Source organism: Tachypleus tridentatus, chromosome 11 (genome assembly GCF_004210375.1).
Source record: "Tachypleus tridentatus isolate NWPU-2018 chromosome 11, ASM421037v1, whole genome shotgun sequence".
Taxonomy (NCBI): Eukaryota; Metazoa; Arthropoda; class Merostomata; order Xiphosura; family Limulidae; genus Tachypleus; species Tachypleus tridentatus.
Genome location: NC_134835.1, coordinates 79493192 through 79514150, shown reverse-complemented (window position 1 = coordinate 79514150; position 20959 = coordinate 79493192). Strand labels below are relative to the sequence as shown.

Here is a 20959-nt window from a genome sequence, read left to right as displayed (position 1 = left end):
TTCTCATTGTCATTCAGTTCACAGTTGGCTTCAAGAGCCCAGAGCTGACTCCAGAAATTTCCCTCTTTACTCAGGAAAAAAACATGAATGTTGGGTGATATTTATTTTCAAAAAGGGAGTTAAAAATGTCATTGACATTGACTCTTTTTCAGTCATAAGAGTCATCTGAGATGAAGTTTAGTTCTGTTTAAGCCATTTGAATCATTTTGCTATTTATGCATTTTTATGTTTGTGTGGTAAACGCCGTTAATTTATTCATGACCAAATTATGTAATTGTAATCTGTATTCAGTACTTCACTGTAGAAAAATGAAAATCTGGAACTAATATCCTTAAAGTTTTTAATTGTGAATATCTATTAGTTGTCTATTATATATATATACATACATAATATTAAAAATCAATGTTTTTTCCAGTGATTTGATACAAAACAACTCTTAAAAGGCTCTAATTTTTCATTAAACTTAATATTCTCTATAAATCCATTTTCTTGACCTGTATAAGTGCTTGCTGAAAATATCTTAAAATGCTTCCTTTGTATTTTCTTCAACCATACTTGAATAAAAGCTACATTCAATGTGATAAACAAGAAACACTTCCTTTTCAATATTTAAATCTTGTTAATTTAATGTATTTTAGACATAAAATGAAGTTTGCTTGTACATAAATGATCAGTTAGACCAATTTCTGTACTTGCATATCATAAACTTTAGGACATGTCACATACATCTGAATTATATTTCTTAATTTAAACATCATATGTATATCTAAATGATGTGTAATATAGAGTGAATATGATCACTATGATCACTTCTTTATTAGACACTAAAAATACTAAGCTTTAGAAATTGCAATATACAGTGTATATGAAAGATGGAAAAAGTTAGGTGCGAATTTTTAGCAGTTTGCTCAGAGAGTTATCATGGTAACCATGTATTAAATATGCAACTAACCCAGATAAACAGAGAAGAGAACCAGCCTCTGCCTTTAGAATGTACAATGACACTATGAAAGTAAAATAAATGTTGTGTAATTGAACTTCTATATAATTTCTGCAATAAAAAATAGACAGGAACCTTGTTTACATAGCTTTTCAACATTTGATGTTTCAGTGTGATCATGATGTGTATAAATATTTTGTTACTTTAGGAAATGTACTGGTATTAATATTTCTAGCTGAGGCATCTCCTACAGCATCACGAAGAATCAGTAGTGGATCAGCTTTCAAAACTACTGGTAAAATTGGTGTTGGGCACCCCTTACCTACAGTAGTTGAGCAAGGAAAGAGTCGATCTACAGAAAGAAGTGCAGAAGAAACTAGACAATTCCCTATCATAAATCCTCTTGCCTCACTTCCCTTGTGGCCTAATCTGAATAAGGATAGTCTAGTTGGAAAGGTTCTGCTTGCTAATGCAGATGCCCTTTGTGCTGCAGTGTCACCATTAATGGATACTGAGGAAACACCAATGTAAGTAATATAATGCAGTGTTTCTCAGCCTATGGATAGTGATCTGAAATTGGGTCATCAGAGTGCATGAAAAAGTCACAAATACACTTTAAAATAATAGCATGTATTTATTAAGTAAATATATGGTAAGCCATATGTTATGTTTTGTTTTGTTTTTCCACTAAAGCTGTTTACTGGGTCACGACTGACCATCAGTGTTTACAAATGGGCCCTGAGCCAAAATGTTAAGAGCTGTAATTCAATGGCAGCATTATTATATTTAATATTTTACCAGGTATTACTAATAAGATTGATTACTTTAAGGAGTATTTGAACATTTAGCTCAATTTAGGAACATCACTTTAAGTGAGACATCAACTCAAAGTAGAAGTTTTCTTGGAATATTGGTTGCTGTAAGTATTTGTTCAACATACAGTTATGAACAGATATTACTGTAAATAATGGATTCTAACAGTAGAAGACATTAGATGTGAGAAGATTTTTAAAACATATTTTTCAGAAATGAATCTTGTACAATATGACATTTGCAAATGATGTATGGAAGGAAGTTAAAAGAAAACACAAGGAGTAATTTACCTTTGAAAGTTCTAATGTGAACAAGATATTTTATTCTTTCTGTAAAACATAAAAACATATCACAATACATATTGTATAAGTTTATTTTTAATCAGATAATAAACTTTTTAACTTATTTTGTTGTAGCTTGTAGCTACTTCAGTTTTCTAACTAGAAAATTGTTAGTAGACTCCAACAGCCTTAAATGTACTGAGTCCTCTGTATGAAAAAGTCAATGGGTGAGGACTTCCATAACCTGTCTTTAGATCAGCTTGAGAGAGTCAGTGAGATACAAAGTTTTGTATAAGTTTTTCAACTTCAAAAATTGGCCTGAAGATAGTTTTATGGAAGTTACTCAATAACATCAATGCCCACTGACTTTCTGATCTAGAGACCTAGTTCTTCCAAAGCTCTTGAAGCCCATAAATGATCTTCTCTCATCATGAAAATACAGTTTAAATCATCTCTCAAAGAATACTTTTGTAACTTGTTTTTTAGTGATTTTCAATTAAATATTTTACTTTTCTGAACTAGAAGTTGTAAGACACATATATGCTTGTATATATAAATATTTCATAGCTATAAAAGCCATTATAATGTGTTAATCATATTTTAATATCAAAATTGTTCATATTACATACAGTAGTTTAAAACAGTAATTATTCTCATGGTACAGAGAAGGGTATGAAGAGAAATGTGTTATGAATAACTATTTTGGAATTGGCTTGGATGCAAAGATCACTTTGAAATTTCACAATAAAAGAGAAGAACATCCGGAAAAATGCAGGTATGAACACATTTATGGATTAAAATAATTAAATCAATTAATCCTTTAATATTCTATTATTTTTAGGTTTGGGAACATGTAGCGTATCTTTAACAAATATATTTTTATTGTCAAAACATTACTACAGAAGCTTTTCAAATTATTTGATGTGTCTTTTTAGTAAATATCAAATTCCACACAAAAAACAAAACTTTATCTTTGTGTATCATCACGTGTCAATGTTACATTTCATGCCATTCACAAATTATACTTTTGTCAAATATTTAGTTTTCAGGTTTTGATAATGTATACTTATATGCCCTTCTCATTTATCAAACAATTTGAAAACCTTTGGAGAATAACTGATGTACAAGTAATATTAAAACAAATGTTTGCTATAAACGTTCATTTATGTATAGTTACATAATACTATTTCATATTGATTTTATATAGACTTTATGAAATCATGCAAGGCATAGAATTTTAGCATCTTGTAAAGAAAGGGATATTGTAAGAGATTAATCATGGCAGTAAGATTAAAGAAGGCAAAATCCAAGCAAGGAAAAAGACATGCACACATTACAGGTAATAAAAGTGTGAAATAGCCATTCACTAGAAGTAATCTGAGAATACACCCATCTATTTTAGCAAAAGTAGGACCTTCTTTAGAACTGTTAGAGATTAATTCACATTGATTTAATCTGTAAAAATAACACAATAGAGGTGTTTGTAAGCATCTCCCAAATCACACAGCCAAATAGAAGATAATGTTGAAATCTCTGTAGGTATTTTCTGACATATAACAAATTGAAGTGTGCCATCTTCTTAAGTTTGAAAGTTTAAATAATTTATTATCATCCTAAGAATAATACAGTATTTCAAATTATATTATAGAGCATGTTATGATAATTTTATAAGGGGTATATAGTGGTACAGATTACAAGTGTAATAGTAAGTTAAACGTCCAAAGAATCAGGAAAAATTCCATTTATGTGTGAACTGGATGTCAGTCACATATAGTCCCATCAAGATGAAACATAGAACATCACATCCAAGTCAAGGAACCAATAGAACTTGGAATTCATGTAATGCCATTTGCAGACATCTTCCATTCACTGCTGTCTATGCATAGTTTATGGACTTTATATTTTGTATTTGAAATAAAAGGGGGACAACATTGATCTCAGTGTGTTCCATAAAAGTTCTGCAAAGTAATATTGCATAACAGCATTATCACAGATTGTCATTGGTAGTGTAAGAAGGGACTGTAAGATCTAGAGATTTATATTTGCATTATTACTGTAGATTTTGCATATCCATCTGTATGATACCAAAGATAGCAAAAAACAACAACAAACAAACTATTATGTTTTTAGTTCTTAGAGTACAAAGCTTTGTTTTAGAGAAATGCCACCTATTATTTTGTAATTCTTGCCAACCCAAAGAGTAGCAATCTTCTAAAGCTATAAATTTGAATTATATTAATAGCAAATTTGAATTCAGTTTTCAATGTAGAATAACCTATGAAAATGGAGGAAATCAGAGAACAGGCAGAATTACTATAACTTGCTAATTTATAACTTTATAGTATTTGGTAATGAATTGATTACTGTTGAAGTTGCTGTTTACTTATGTGATCCTTGCATCATACTAGTGTGTTTTAATCAAAAAAGGCAATGAACACTATTTAGATGGAACCAACCTTTTGTAAATATTACAGGCTGTTTGGCTTAATGTAGGTAAAAGCATACTGTAGTTAAAAACAAAACAATGTTATATTGGTTTTTCTCTATATTTTCTATGTTCCTAACAATACATATAATGCAGATCTCGTACAAAAAACTTGATGTGGTATGGTGTACTAGGAGGGAAAGAACTGTGGCAACGTAGTTTTAGAAACTTAGAACAGAGAGTACATCTAGAATGTGATGGCTATCGAATACCATTACCTTCACTACAGGGCATTGTTGTTTTGAACATTCTCAGGTAGGTGAGTTATACAGTGAAGAAGATTTATATATAATAATCTGTATTAACTTTAATTGCATAGATACAGTAGGTAATTTTTAACTATAGTCTCTTGTCTGTTTTATATTGTTTTATTGAGCAAATACATTGAAATACATACTGTGAGATATGCAGGCATACCATGCATTTCCACCTTCTTATTTTAATATAGAATTTTTTATAATGTGTTTGTTATTCTTAGTACATGAAATATCACATAACATCTTATCAAAAAAGGTTGCTTTTGCTCTAGCTGTTTTTATTTTTTATCATTCCTTTAATATCATGTATGGTCTGCCTGTGGGTTCTGTGGCTATAAGATGCACATTGTGTTGGCAAGCAGACAGCAATGTACTCAAATGGTAGGTGAGATGATGTCTCAAGGTTACAATCTCCTTTATGTTTGAATGGAAAGGACTAGTCACATGGCTAGTGCTAACTGTTCAGTGTGAACTAAGTAACATGAGATATAGTCAGACTTGATCAAACCTTAAGAGAGAGAGAGTTTTGGATTTAGCTCTCCACTAAAAGGTATGCCACATAAATACACCATTTTTATGGTGTGAATTGTAAAGATTGCTCATTGTGCATTTGTAGAAATATGTTCAGTCTCTCTGTTTTTCTCTCACAAACTCAGTTACTCAGAGAACTCAGAATTATTTTATGATAAATATCTTGTTCAAATAATTGTCTTTCTAAGGAAAATTAGTTTTTTTTATATTGAAGTATCTTTATTGCTTGTATTTTCAATGTGATAATTAGCCCATAATTTAATGTAATGCAACATACTGGCTATCATAACACATTTATTGATATTACTATTCTACTACAAAGCCTATAATGTATGTTGGTCTTGCTAATTTTTTACCTTGCAAATGATAATGTGAATTATGTTCATTCTTCTTTGTTCTGCTATTAATTTTGTAGTTATGGTGGAGGGTCAAACTTCTGGGGAGGAACAAAAAATGATGATGTAAGTAAAAGAATGGTTTTAATAAACTGGTATTTCAAACTTACATCTATCTACATAATTTACATTAATTTTAATATAGCTTTTAAAATTGTTTCATGTAGATTAATATATTTGTACCACTCTAATTATAGCTGAACTTTACTCAGAGTTTGTTTGAACCAGAGCATAAATCCAATTATAATTATGGTTGGTAAGAAAAACTAGCTCCTTACAGATATTGAATTTACTGTTATTTTTTTATTAAATGGGTGTGTATTATTATGTTTGTGAAAAGGAATTCATTTCACTAGGCATAAGTGACTTGGACATAAATTTCCACTCAAGTGCTATTTTCAGATAATGATAAAACCTTACTTTTAATATAAGAAATAATTTCACTATTCACACAAAATATCTAGTAGAACTAGTAAATATGTTTGTGTGTGTTAAAATAATTTTAAAAAATGCTTGTTTTACATGTTATGAAACTCAACAGAGACTTTGTACAATTAGTTTATGTTTATCTGTTGTATATGCAGGTATTCTGTTCTCCTGCCTTTGATGATAAAATACTGGAAGTTGTTGCTGTTTTTGGAACTGTACAAATGGCTGCTTCAAGAGTAATGAACTTGCAACATCACAGAATTGCACAAGTTAGAACAAACTTTTATTTTGAGATTGTTTTTCATATAATATGTTTATATGAAATTTTTTATCTAGTGCTGTTAAAATATTTTAATTTAATATTTGTGCTCTAACTATCAGTACAAATTCAACTTGCTGTACATTGCCTTCTTTTACAAGATATTCTTGTCATACATTAAACCTTTAAAAATGTATATTATATTCACACATGCTTTAGAAGTATTTGAAAATGTTTTATTCTGAATAATTGAGCAGTTTTAGAAACACACGAACATCAAACTAACCAAACAGATGTTTTCAGTGAAAAAGTATATGTCTAAGTATTTAGTATATCAATTATTAATTTTATTCATAGTGTCATTCAGTGAAAATATCCATAATTGGGGATGAAGGTGTACCAGTTCAGGTGGATGGAGAAGCATGGGTTCAGCCTCCTGGGTACATACATATTATTCATAAAAATAGAACTCAAATATTGTGTCGAAACAGGGTAAGCTATATTGGTATTATTCATTAACTCTGAACTAAGTATATTGTATAAACACGAGAGGATTTAATTATATTGAATATTAGAATATGGTGCAAGTGAACATAGAACTAAGTACTGTATATAAAGTGGTAGCTTATTATACAATGTTGGTCATAAAACAGAAAACCTGGTATTATCTCCACATAGTAAATATTTTATCTGTGGTCATAAAAATGTATACATAATTAGCAAACGAAAACTGGCCATAGTCTGTTCGTTATAACAGTTTAATCTCAACATTACTTTGTTATCATAGAATTAAATGGAAATATATATGTAAAGACAGCTGGTTTGGGTTGAGAAAATGTTGTTCGCTCTTTTACATAAATATTTTCTCAGTCCAAACCAGCCGTTTTTACATATATATTTTTCTCTACAAGTGGGTTTTCTTGTCATCACTGATTAAATAAAAATCTTTTAACAGATATGAGATATATGTAAGCATATGTATATGCAGTTGTATTTATGTTTAAAGGAAGTTTTAAACAATTTCAAATTATGCAAAATTCCCAGGATTGACACTGCAGTTTTATTCTTCATACAGCACTATGAGTTAGAACAAAGAATGTGGCAAGAAAAACAAAAATATACAGGATCTTTAAGAACAATCCATTTAACCCCTTTATCTGAAGATGAAGTTCAAGGCTTAACATGTCTTTTTGAAGCAGTAGCATCTCTAGTGAGAAGGTTAGTTGAAGCATCCTGTAAGTTTAAAGCTTATTTTAGAACATTGTCTTTCTTGCCAGACCTTGTGTAATACACCCCATCTTTTAGCTTTTCTGTATAGTACATAGTATTCAGTGTTTCCAATCTGAACTGCACCTTGTCAGATGTTCAGATTGTGCAAGTGTGTTTATCTTAACTTAAAATAAGGTTAGACACATGGCCTAAATGGTTAAGTCACAGATTCTAATTTTCAGGTTTAACTGTCCCCAGTTTAGTCTTAGAACTGTTGATTAAATGTGGGGTGAACAATCAGTACCACTCATTTTGCCTACAAAGGCTACTACTAACCACATAATGGGGTTGACTGTTATTTTTATGATGTGCCCTCAGCTCTTAGTGTATAGAAACCTAAGTGGTATATCTATAACCTTGAATTTTCCAATTCACTGCCCAGCATGTTATCCACTAGGATATGCTCAGTATATTTTGTTCACTTTAAATAACTTGTAAAGAAGGAATCTAAATTGTTTATATATTCTGGACATTATGCATGTACTATATTTGCTTTTTGTTGGTTCATTTATATTTATCCTAGATAAAAGTGTAAGTTTTGTAATTTTTGTTGTTTTCCTGAGATGTGTTTTAGAAATGTACAATGATTGGTAAATATACAATGGTTATAGAATGTTTCCATTGAGAACAAGTGTACAGATGTTTATAAAGCTTTATTTCTTTTTTCTTTGTATTTGAGACTTGGTTAAAAATGTGTTGTGTCTACAACCTGAGGTACATTTGATTTACTATATAGAAGTCATAAAGAGTGTAAATGGTGGGAGCAATAAGAAAAGTATTTTGTTGTCACTAATGCTGTATGCATTAAACTCCTAACAGTAAATAATGTACTGTTAGCAGCACAATAACAACTAAAGATGATTCAAAACAAGTTTAAAATAAGGTTGTAATTATTAAAATTTCAACACAGTATATGATATTACAGTTAAGTTTAGCAGAAATTGATCACAACTTGTGCAAAAAACAGAGCAGCCACATGAAAATAAACCTAATAATAAGATGTCTTTGTTTTGTATTTTATCATCAATACAAAAGCACAAGGAATGAGATGCAATCAAAGGTCTTGGTTTTAATTAACATTACAAATTTTGCACCTTTTAAAAATTATTGAGTCACTCTCACAGAGTTTAGAAGTGACACTAACTAACTGGAGGCTCAGTAGCACTATTTTAGGGAACATGGCTGAAGAAGTAAACTTTCCTTAAATTTTGGCCACATTATTTTTGTTTTACACTTTTGTCTACAACTGAATTTGTTTAACCCTTAAACAGCAGGAATGTTAAACAGCATCAGCTGATAACAACTGCCACTTAAGGGTTAATAAAAGTCAGTAGTAATGACTACTGTCAGGAAATTTTTATGAAAATTTTTTTTTCTCTCTCTCGTTTTTTTTAAGTGTGAAAGTAGCTTCTATTTCACATCCATTAGTAGAAAAAGAGCTCTTTCCTTATGTGTCAGAGGTTGCCAGCTGTATGGACAGGCTGTTTCCTGGAGGAAGAATGGTGGAAGAGGTATCTGTATTCAGATTTATGTATTGTATTATACTCTGGGTTTTAATTAAATTTTAATTATATATTTTTAAGCATTATGTGATATAAACCCTGTTCCATATAAATATTTTTATGTATTTTAATGACATTTTCTTATGAATATTATCTCTTGACATGTTCAATAGATCCTTTACATACAGACTTTAGAGGTGTTGTTTTTCCTGATATTGTCACAACCTGGGCCCTCTTACCATTGATACACATTTAATCAAATAGACAACACTTTTGTCACAAAGCAGCTCTACTTTCTACACCTCAATGCTTAAGCAATGTATCAAAACATACCAGTACTTTACATTTGGACTTTGATTGGAACTATTTTTTAAAAATATATTCTGAATATTTTTCCATATTACATTTTCACCGATATTTTACCATAGTCTTTCTTTACTTTTTAAGCTACTTTTTTCCATACTATAAGCATTCATACAATTACCTGGATTTTTCTATACAGAGATTGTAGAGTTAGTATTTTCTTGTACATTGCATTTTAAATTTTTTCTGTGAATTTTTAATATCCAGAATTATATAAAAAATCCTTTTTCTTACATATATTCAATGAAATTATTAAAGAAAAAAATAGCCTTAGAGGTCAACATTTGGGTGATCTAATTATTTTTTTCCTTGCAGTAATTTTAACAATAACTGTACACCATCATAGCTTATCAAATTGTACCTGCATTTATTTATTATTATATTATTGTTTCTCTGTATGTTATGATTTTCACATTTACCTAAGATCTCTTTCTGAATTGTGAAAAAATTCATTCCTGTTAAATAGAAATTTAGATTTACTTTAAATTTTGTAAGTTCAAATTGAAATTGTTAATTATGTCCAAAATTTTTAACTATGAACATTTACTGCAGTTCTTACTTTTTTAGATTCCCTCAACTTTCCCCTTTTCCCCACAAACAAAGAGAAAGTTAGATTGTGCAATTTCAACTTTAAATATGTATTGACGTAAAACGTTCTGAAGTAATGATGTTTCTCAAATAACTTAAACTTCTGGTCCATTAAAATTATTAATAAGTGGTAATCTATGTGATTTAGCACAATCTCAGACAACAAGTTAGTGATTTCGTCCAGAGTGCCCGAAAGCTATGTCACAAAACTTCAGTGTTTCTCCAGGAAAAAGTAGAGGAATCTGTAAGTTTACTTTTTTTCATACTTGGAATAGGTATACTATTTTCTTTCTCATTGATAATTGTAGTCGATCAATTTCTACCACAGTTGAAATTGTATACTATCTTCTCTGTAACTGATAATTGTATTGATCAACTTGTACCACACTTGAAATAGGTATACTGTTTTTCTGTAACTAATAATTATAATTGTAGTTGATCAATTTCTACCACAGTTGAAACAGGTATGCTGTTTTCTTTGCCATTGACAATTGTAGTTGATCAACTTGTACCACACTTGAAATAGGTATACTGTTTTTTCTGTAACTGATAATTGTAGCTGATAAATTTCTACCACACTTGAGACAGGTATACTGTGCAAGAAAAATTGCTCATGTTAAACCTGAGTGACCTTATAATTTTAGGAAGATTATTTTTCAGTGTTAATAATCTCGGATTATTTTGTGTTGATTTAGTTACATTAATATTTCTTTATATGCCTGTTTGGAGATAAGGTTGTTTACATGCATAATTTTAATTTATGATTGCAGCATTAATAAAGCATTGTATATAAAAGTTCATACAGGTATTATTATTAATTTCTGTATTCAAAAGTTAGTAATTTTAGACCATTCAAGGATATTATGAATGCTTTGTATACAAATTTTGTGGTATCTGACTATAAATATCATGAAAAGAAAAAGTTCATTTCTGACTGGGTATAAAAAGGCTTGCATGCATTGCTGAATTTGATAATTATTAAATATGTTTAAACATTAATCAGAGAAACTGTGTGCCAAAAAAAAAGTAATTCCAAACAAATATAAAAGAGCATGTTAAAAGAATGACTAATTAATTTTTTTTATGAATAATATATGCAAAAACAATTATACTTGAATGTGTCAGTCATATGGGCAATGAGATTAGGACCTATATATATTCAGCTTGCAATAGAGTGAACCATAGAATATGTAATAGCAACACCACAAAATTTGTTGTTTGATATTCATTATTGTGACTTTGATTTGATAAAAATATCAAATGTAATACTTTTGTGATATTCAGGTATAATGATTTCTGACAGGTGAATTAAAAGGTAATCTACAATAATCAGTAGCTTCTGGAAATGTTGTGTAAAGAATAAATTAAACACTAACAACAAAGGAAATCTTTAAATGCAAGAGTGCATGCAAAAAGAGGAAGATATGTACACTTATATACACAAAGAATACATTGTGCCTGAAGCACATTTTAGAGAACTACTCTAACAACTGGAACTGGAGCTGTAAATTGCAAAGAGTGCAACAAGAATTCTGGTATTGCACTGTTAAAGTGAATATAAAAGTTTCTTGTATAGTATCGAATATTAAAGGGAGATGAATCCTTAACTGATGCTAACGTGCAGAAGTCTTAACTTTTCAATATGATATATGCCTTAGGAATGCAATATAGAAACAAGATCAAGCAAACTTGATCCTTTCCACAGCCACTGCTCTGGTATGTAATCTTTGTGTAAGATCAAGGATTACTGCATATTTATAACCTTTCATGCCCTATTTATAAAGATACTAAGTAAACACTTTTATAAAATGTTTTAAGAATATTGTGAATATACTTAGCTAAAGATACACTATTTTTTATTTATAGAGGGATGAAATATTGTAGTACTTACCTGAGACATTGTTAAATGCCAACACTTCGAACAGCACGTAATCTTGACATGTTACGTTAAAAAGATTTGCTGAATAAAAAGTTTTATTGTTTTAAAACTGCAGATATAATGAACATCTTTTGGCAAGAAATTTAAGCTTATAAAGAAAACATTATTAACAACCAATTCAATGTGTTCAGAGCAGAGATATTAACAATCATGTATGAGACCATTAAAAGACCAGTAAGGTTTAAATAAGAATGAAGTGAGAAAACAAGTAGATGAAATTAAATATCAACAATTACTTCATGTTAAGATCTGTATTTCTGAACCTTTTGAAAGACCTTATTGAATCAAAATGTCCTGCCTTTATGCAGTCATGACAAAAGAAGTTCTGTGTAATTGCCCATTAATATTTTATACTTTTTCTCATTTGTAGTTGGGGAACATTTGTTTTCAAAATTGTTTCATAAAAGAACACAAAATCAATTCATTTACTGTTTCTCTTTTTTTGTTATAGGTTTCTATATATTTTTGTATACCTAACTTTATACAGCAAAGCTGTGCACTTAATCCTTACACTGCACCTGAGATGTATATTTCCCAATGCACTGGAAAATATTTGTCCCAGCTGCTGTGAATGGGTTAAGGTAATTTTATTGTGGACTTAACCATTTTAACTAATCCGTTTCATTTTATTGACTGTTCACTGCATGTTTAAGTTTTTTTTTTCCTTTTTTATGTGCATAATAACTTTTGCCCTTGTTGGTTAATATTAGTTGGTTGTTGTTTTTTCCATACTTTGTTAAAAAGGAGATATATGTACTATCATTCTATGAACAATAAGGAATATGTATTGATGAAAGCAGATTTTTTTTGTTTATGTATACCTTTATTTTTTCTTACAGCATGTAAAAGCAGATATTGAAGAAAGATTAAGTTCTACTTTATCAGCTGTAAGCCTAGAACTTAAAAGATGCACAGAAATTCATGGCATAGTTCATTTTTTGGAGAATAAAGAGGAGCATATGGTAAGTTTTCTGTATTTTTATAATCATAATTTTGATTAAGTTTTAATTTTGAATGTTGTTGTTTGTTGCTTTTGAATTGTAATTATTTCTATAAAGTTGTCTCATTCTTCAAAATTAAGGCATATGAAAATAACATAAATAAACTTGAACAATCTAATGTGCTTAGGCAGCTTTTCTGGATAATTTTTTTTAATTTTCAACAATTGTTGAAGAAAGTTTATATAAAATAAGGTATTATAAGCAGTCATCACAGAGAACACTTACTGAGCAATAAGATGCATTAATGTTCTTACCACAATTATGTTATAAGCAGACAAGGTAATGCTGTACTATTTTGATGGATTATTTTCCATAAGAGCCTAAGTAGTGAAATAAACATTTAGAAATTTGTGTCATATGCTACTGAGCAAGTTGCATATATATACATATATAGTGATGGTCAATGATAATATGGGGTCTGCCTGCATCCCAGAAAAATATTAAACTATAGCAACATACTCTTGACTGCCTCTTTCAGAAACAATAGTGTTGCATTAATCCAGGGTTTCTGTCTGATTATTCCATGAATCAATATAAATTTTGTAATTATTGTGTAAAAAAAGATATACAATCAGAAAAGTCATTGGGGTCTATGTGGACCCCAGATGTGCTGATGAGGATTAACCTTGTTACCTTTTTGTTAGGGTATTTATTTTTAAGTTGATTAAACATTTTCTAAATATGAAGATTTTTAACCTAGTTGTTGTAGCTCCATCTAAGATAAGGATTTTGAAAATATAAGTAAACCATGTCACTTTGGGAAGTTATACTTCAAAATATTTGTGACCAGACATTAATTAGAAACTAACCAAGTATTGAATGACACTATATTTTTAATGGTATTTTTTAAATGAAAATATTTAGTTAACTTTTGATACAACTTCAGTAAACAGCTTATGAGACTGATACCAAATTGTTTAGTTTAATGTTAACCTTTTCCTTATTTGTTAGATATCTGTAACAAGGTTGAAATATAAATCGTGCAAGATGAAAAGTTATTGAACCATTTGATGTATTAAAAAAGTTAGCATACCCTTGAAAAAATTATAAGAAATTTAATGTTTCAGTAAACAATCAGGTCAGGGAATTCCTTTATTTAGTTTATCATCAGGAACAAAGTAAGCATTTACATGATGTTTGAGCATTAAATTAATATAAACCTGACAATTTTTGACAATTGTCCTTGAAAAATGTACATATATTTGTTTTATAAATTTAAATAAATTATATTAGAGGTAGAGCTTGTTAGACAAAGCACATAAAGCAATTCAGTCTTGGATGTCTCTGAAGAAAATTCTCAAGGGTTTTTTTTCATAACCAATCAAAAAATGTTAAAGCAATATATTAAATGATAAAAACTATGAATTTGTAGGTTCTTTCTAAATTAATATTGAGATATGTATGCTTAATTATATGAAATGTCAAAAACTGCAAGATTCTGTTTTATATTAATTTAATAACAAGATATGTGTTACTTGGTAAAAGATTACACAACTAGCAAGCATCACACAGATTTCCCATAGGTTAGATTCTGAAAGGAGAAAACTGAGCCCCAGGAGGCTGACTCAGTGGTATTAAAATTAATTTTGTACATTTCTCAATAATCTATGCATAATCTACACATAAATGCTTCTGCAATGAAAATGTTAAATGTTCAGTTTCTTATCCACTAGAGTTATTTTTATTTAGCTAATTTTCAGCCTAACAGTAATTGAATAAGCTTAAATTATGGCTAAAGTCACATTGAATTTCCTAAGCCAGGCTGTGTGTTAAATAGTTTTAAACTGTATAAAAATGCAACACCAAGTTCTGTATTAGCCAATCCTTATACTGTTTATTATCAACATGGGTAACACAGATATGATGTACAACTTGCTTACATACTACTAAATGCTAATTAAAAAAATTTAAATGAATTGATATGTTCAGTTTCATTTACAAAAATAAAACTGCAAATTGATTTTAAGTCCTTAAGTGTATGTAAGTAAATTCTAGTTTTACAGAAATAATTTACTGTTGACAGTTGATAGTTTTAATATCATTTTATCCAATTCTGTTTTCTGCCACACTAATTGATTTTTTATGAAATCTATGGCTGTTTGTCTGAACATTTGTATGCATGCACTTGTACTCACCTATTTCACATTTCATGCTTTTTAACTCAGTCTTTTATATGCTCTAAGTTCAACACTTTGTTTAAATATTACAGCTATTTTAATCATTTCCACACTTTTGAAAAGTTGTTAGATATGACTTTCTAGTTTTCCTGTTTGGGTTTTGCATGCTTGTCTGTAGTTTTCATTTGCATACTTACTCTTTAGAGCTCCGAGTAAATCCTGAGGGGAAATTGGTGAAAGTGGAGCAGTCCTTCCTTGCTGTAAAATATGTATCTGCATGACTGTTAGTGCTTTTCTCAGGTTGAGATGGTGATGATGGTTGGACATTGACTAATACATCCTTTTATTCAAGGAACTTAGTGGTTCCTTGTATGTTCTGAACACATTCATCCAGCACTCAGTTTCTGCCTTTTATTACTGTCATGGACCAAAATATCAAGGTCATAATTGAGTGCTTCCTTTTAAATTTTAATTCAGAAAGTCAGCAAAGACCACTAAGCAGGAACTACAAGAGACAAACAGTTGAGTGTGTTGGGAAAGGCTATGGAGTGTAAGCTGACTCCTCAGAAAACAAACATTTTGATACATCAACAGTTTTCAGAAAGTGGGATACCTCCAGTAGTTGGTTATAGAATGCTGAAGAAGTTCCCACAAGTGGAAGAGTATGAAGAAAGTATCATCAAACATGACATTTGGTGTCCAGAAATACTGAGTCTAGAGAGAGAAGAGACCTCAAGGTAGGTTGTATCAAACCTATGTATGTATACAGAAATACATCAATACAATAATATAAACAAGTGATTGTTCAAATTAGGCAGTATAAACCCAATGTATGGAAATAAACATAGGCGGGATTGTGCAGAGCAGTTGCATTCACTTTTTTTTCTTCTGTGAGATATAGTTATACACACAGCATTTACATTAATTAATTTCAATTTTTTTGCTTTTACTCTCTCCCCATTTTGGCCCCAGTTCCTTCCCATGTAAATAAATATTAATTTAAATCATGATAAAATAAACTTCTGAATCTAAAAAGAGTTTTTTTTGTAATATGTATGTGTAACAGAGCTTGGGGATTTTGAGAAAAAAAATCTGTCAGAGTAGACTGTATTAATATGACATAGTAGACCTATACAAAAACTATATTGAACAAAATTACTAAAGTTAGGAATGACCACAAGGAAGGTTTTGATAATAGCATGTATTTATCTGAAACTACTTCACCAGGCTAAAATGTTAAAATTCTATAAGTATCAAATATCATTTCTATGATCTTGTACAGTAAACACAGAGGAGATGTAATTCTTAAATCACTTCTTAAGATGTGTAACATAGAAATACAGAACAACATTTTCACTGAAATTATTTTTTAACATAGAATATATACCTAACAGTGAAATCATAGTCAGTTCAGTCAAAATGTGTGTAGGACAAAATTTAGTTTTATTTGTAGTATTCTAATTAACTCTACTTTTATTGCTGGGAAAAACAAGTAAACCATATATAACAATATAGCAGCTGCAAAAACTTTGTATATCTAAAGGTGACTGGTAGCAATGATTTAGTCAATTTATAATAGTTTTTAATGCCCATATGAGCCATCTCTGATATATATATATATAGTTGCATCAAATATATTCCTGATCATCACAAATAACTTGAACTTAATTAATCATAAGTTTGTTTTATAATACAAATGAAAATATATTTAGCTCACAGAAATTTTTCAGACTGTTCTTAACAAAATGTCAAGTATTAGTCGGTATATATGGTAATTTTATATCACAATAAGACTAATAGTAATTGAAATCAAATTATAATTGACTGTTCCAGTATGTGTTTTCAGTTAGAAGAGTGTTTTATAGATTTCAGCTATTGTTTGTTGTTGCTGATGAAGGCTTTTTTGTCACAATCAGCTGTGGGGGTACATTATAAAAGTGATAGTAAGTCCTGTCATCTATTTTAAAGAGCAGATAAAAGCCATAGTAGCAGTGAGTATTGCTAGTTTGTTGCCTTCCCTCTGTTCAGTAGTTCAAAATTAGAGATGGTTATTTCTTAGTCCTAGTAGTCTTTGATTTGGCAACTGAGGTTCAGAATGCATATTTTATAGTTGAAACACTATTTGTACAAGTCATTTACAGTGTAAGAGACAGTGATTCTTATTCGAAGATCTATAACACTGATGCTTTTTTTGTTGGAGCTACTGTAGAAAAAGATTTAATGTATCTGTTCAGAGTACATTTCAAATCTTGTGGTATAGACAAGTATTCAAGATGTTTCTTTCAATTGTAAATTATATATATATATATATACACCCTTGTGCAAATTAATTGAAACAAATGGTCATTTTACAATATTTTCAGCATGGCAGCCAGTGTAGGCTTGCTGGACCTACTAATTTCCTTTAATAGTCATTTTTTTACACAGATGGAGTCATTAGCTGTGTTTTGCAGTACGGTCGATCTATTTTTGGGATATATAACGAAATGTTGAGGAATATTACGTCATTCAAAATTGCGTTAGAAGGGCAAGGAGACCAGTCAAAAAACAACTTACCAACTCAATGAAGAAAAAACGGTATCAATGGGGTCTGAAATACAAGAACTGGATGCAAGAACAATGGAGGAAGGTGTTATTCAGTGACAAGACTCATTTCTTCATACAGGGTCATAGAATTCTGCATGTTTGCAGATCTCCAGGTGAGAAACTTCGAGAATCTCACATCAATCAGTTCATAAAACATCCTTTGAAAAAGATGTTTTGGGGCTTTTTCAGCTACTATGGCATCAGAGGCTTACATATCATAGGAGGTATGATGCGAGGACCACAGTACATCGAAGTTTTGCAAGGAGAGGCATTCCAGAATTGAAAAAGAGATTTCCATATGGATCTGGCATTTTTCAGCAAGATCTGGCTCCATGCCACACATCGAACTTGTGAAGAATTTTATGACTACAATGCAAATAAAGGTGTTGGACTGGCCTGGAAACTCTCCAGACTTAAATCCTATTAAAAATCTTTGGGCAATTTGTAAAGAAAGACTTCAGGGAAAAGACTGTACTCTGAAAAATAAGCTAATTGAGGCCATAATTGATGTGTGGTACCACGATCCAAAAATTAGTAAAGATTGCAGTCAACTCGTGGACTCGATGCCAAAATGGATTAATGATCTTCTGAAAAGTAAAGGCGGTCATATCATGTATTAATTTGTGAGTAATTTTTGGATTCTCAGAAATAAAACGCAAAAAATTGAAAAAATTGTAATTTTCGGTCTTGTTTTAATTAATTTGCACAAGGGTGTATATTCCTTATAGATACATGGACAAAGCTAAATGATGGTTTTCATTATCTTTGTATGAGAATGCTTGATGTAAATTAACTGGTATACATTACATTGTGTTAATTAGGAATTTTAAAGTGAGTTTCAAGTCAAGAAAAGATGTACTTTCTGATGTTATTTTTTTAAAGTAGTGGTAATCACCAGTATTAAAATTCATACGTAAGATGTGTGGTATTTTTAGATGAACTAATTTTTTTCACGAGTATGAGATAGTCTGACCCATTAATAACATCAGATTCAATCAGGAAATAAGAAGAGTAATCTGTGTTTGATAACTTGACTACGTTTTAAGTTACATGAGAAATAGAGAGATTTATTTAGATATAACATGAAAAATAGTGTGCATATTTGCACAGACAACTGAATCAGTGTCTCTGTAAGATCAATTTATAGCTCATCAGATTTCCATCCTAGAGAAAAATCCTTGGCAAGCTATTCATGATGAAAACAAAGAAGTGAGCCAAGAAAACATACCTGAATTCAAAAGGCAAACAAAAGTTTTTTTGTCCAGTCAACAGCATCTTCTCATGACCTTTGTCCTCCCACTCCATTAATTTGCTGTAGCATTCATTGTCTATAACAATGAACCAAAACAGTTAAAACAAGAAAATCTCATTGAGTTTCTGGATCAAATATTTATACTAAAACTGTATATAAATTAACTAACCAGAATTTCTTTTAAAACCCCTTTATCATTAAAGCAGATAAAATGAAAATTGTCATTTATACATTTTCAGTTGTATTTTTGACTTTGTTACATAGATTTATACATTTGAAGGTTTTATCTAGTTCTCAATTATTGCAATTTTTCCCTGATCAGCTAAATTAACTTTATCCATTAAACAAGTTATCTAAAGAAGTTGTACAAGATAGTTTCTTACTGCTTTTAAATGTCTCTTCCTAAGGCTGAACATTATTTACTTTCATCACATACAAAGAAAATTTGAATTAGATAAAAACATCATTTTTTAACAGTTGTTCTCTGGTTATTTTACAACTTCGCTTGAATTAGACCAGTAAGTGATTGAAAAATGTAAATTAGTATTGAAAAAGAAACAAAAATTATCGCACGTTAAATTTTACCAAATTAATTAACAAAATTAAAGGTGTCATTACAATATGATGAGACAAAACTAAGAAGCATGGCTACTGTTTTATAGCATTTGTATATTTTTAAAAATGTTGACTTACCAAGGGTTATGCTTTGACAGAAAGTAAAGAATATAATAAAATTTATGAACTAGAGTTACTAGTAAGGAAGTAGATCTGGTTCTGAAGCATTCTTGAAAGAATCTTGAAAAGATTTTTCTCAAGAAAGGAGAATTAAACAACCTATATCTGTTTATGATTCATACTGGGTTACATCATGGAATCTTGTTTAGTTGTCTTAGTTTATTTCCAGTAAAGCTTGCCTTACAAGTTATTTGATTTATTCATGAATTACTTTAAGAATTATTAATGATACATGTGATATGAGAGAATGTGTATGATCACAGTGTACTTAGAATACCAGAATTTTATTTCAAGCACTTTTCCACACTGAAGTTTCTTTTGTCAGGACTGAACTTGGAATGAGGAAATCAAAGCAATGAAAGTTACTTACTGAGATTGTGGTTTACCTCATGTCATGAAGTATATAGCAGGTATGACAGTTATTTTAACTGTAACAGAACTGGCAAACAACATGCATCCCAAGGAAAGAAAAGTGAGATAATTAGAAAAACATATAATAGAAAATTTAGCTTTAACATATTTAAATGAATGAATTTACATAAAATAAATTGAAAATTACAGCTCACTGCATTTTACATATACTATAATAATGTTTAGAAGTGTGTAAGTAAATAACAGAAAACCTGATATTGCACCTTTGTAGTTAATGTGTTTGAAAGAATTGGCATGTGCGAAAAGTTTTGAAGATTTTTAACATTGATTCTTCAAAGGCTATTGATCAAGCCATTGTTGTATATTTTCTAACAGAATTTTTTCACAATAACCAATTTTAAATATTACCTATTATCAGCTAGTTTCAGGCAAAGGTCATTATTCTTCTAATATTAGTGCTATTAGACTGGGTATAATGTTTGTAATTAAAGTAGAAATTATGTAAAGATAAATGAGTCTGTCTACTCAAATGAAATTTTGGAATTTAAGGAAATTTCATAAAGCAGTTTCTATGGATCCATAGTTTGGAATATTAAAGTTAGGGTAAAAAAAAATTACAAACTAAGCTGTTAGGAAGAATTGATCTTTATCATTTTCCCAAATGTAACTGATTAAATATGTTGATTTTATGATGTAAGAATGTACTTGAGTAGAGATGTATATTATGTGATGGTCATCATAAATGGGTAACATTTCAAAACCACATTTGTGTTGGAAATAATAGAATGACTGGGAATATCAGGTTTGTGTATTTCAGGTACTAGTCAAAATTATTGGAAAAAAAA

The 20959-nt window shown here is 29.9% G+C and overlaps 1 protein-coding gene across 19 annotated transcripts in view; it reads left to right on the top strand.

Annotated features, from left to right (window-relative positions):
* The window catches only part of LOC143232566 (diacylglycerol kinase eta-like), a 92899-nt gene that overhangs the window by 67292 nt on the left and 4648 nt on the right, over positions 1–20959 (top strand). For 10 of the 19 annotated variants that reach the window (XM_076468139.1, XM_076468148.1, XM_076468147.1 and 7 more), the window contains 10 exons: positions 1176–1467; positions 2699–2809; positions 4616–4774; positions 5723–5768; positions 6287–6400; positions 6748–6882; positions 7466–7608; positions 9056–9170; positions 10261–10356; positions 12891–13013. In XM_076468139.1, the coding sequence (XP_076324254.1) occupies positions 1176–1467; positions 2699–2809; positions 4616–4774; positions 5723–5768; positions 6287–6400; positions 6748–6882; positions 7466–7608; positions 9056–9170; positions 10261–10356; positions 12891–13013 (1334 nt within the window). Of the gene's footprint in view, positions 1–1175; positions 1468–2698; positions 2810–4615; positions 4775–5722; positions 5769–6286; positions 6401–6747; positions 6883–7465; positions 7626–9055; positions 9171–10260; positions 10357–12890; positions 13014–15373; positions 15907–17596; positions 18328–20067; positions 20215–20959 lie in introns of those variants that run through there. The other 9 variants (XM_076468150.1, XM_076468151.1, XM_076468158.1 and 6 more) reach the window with 6 other exon arrangements.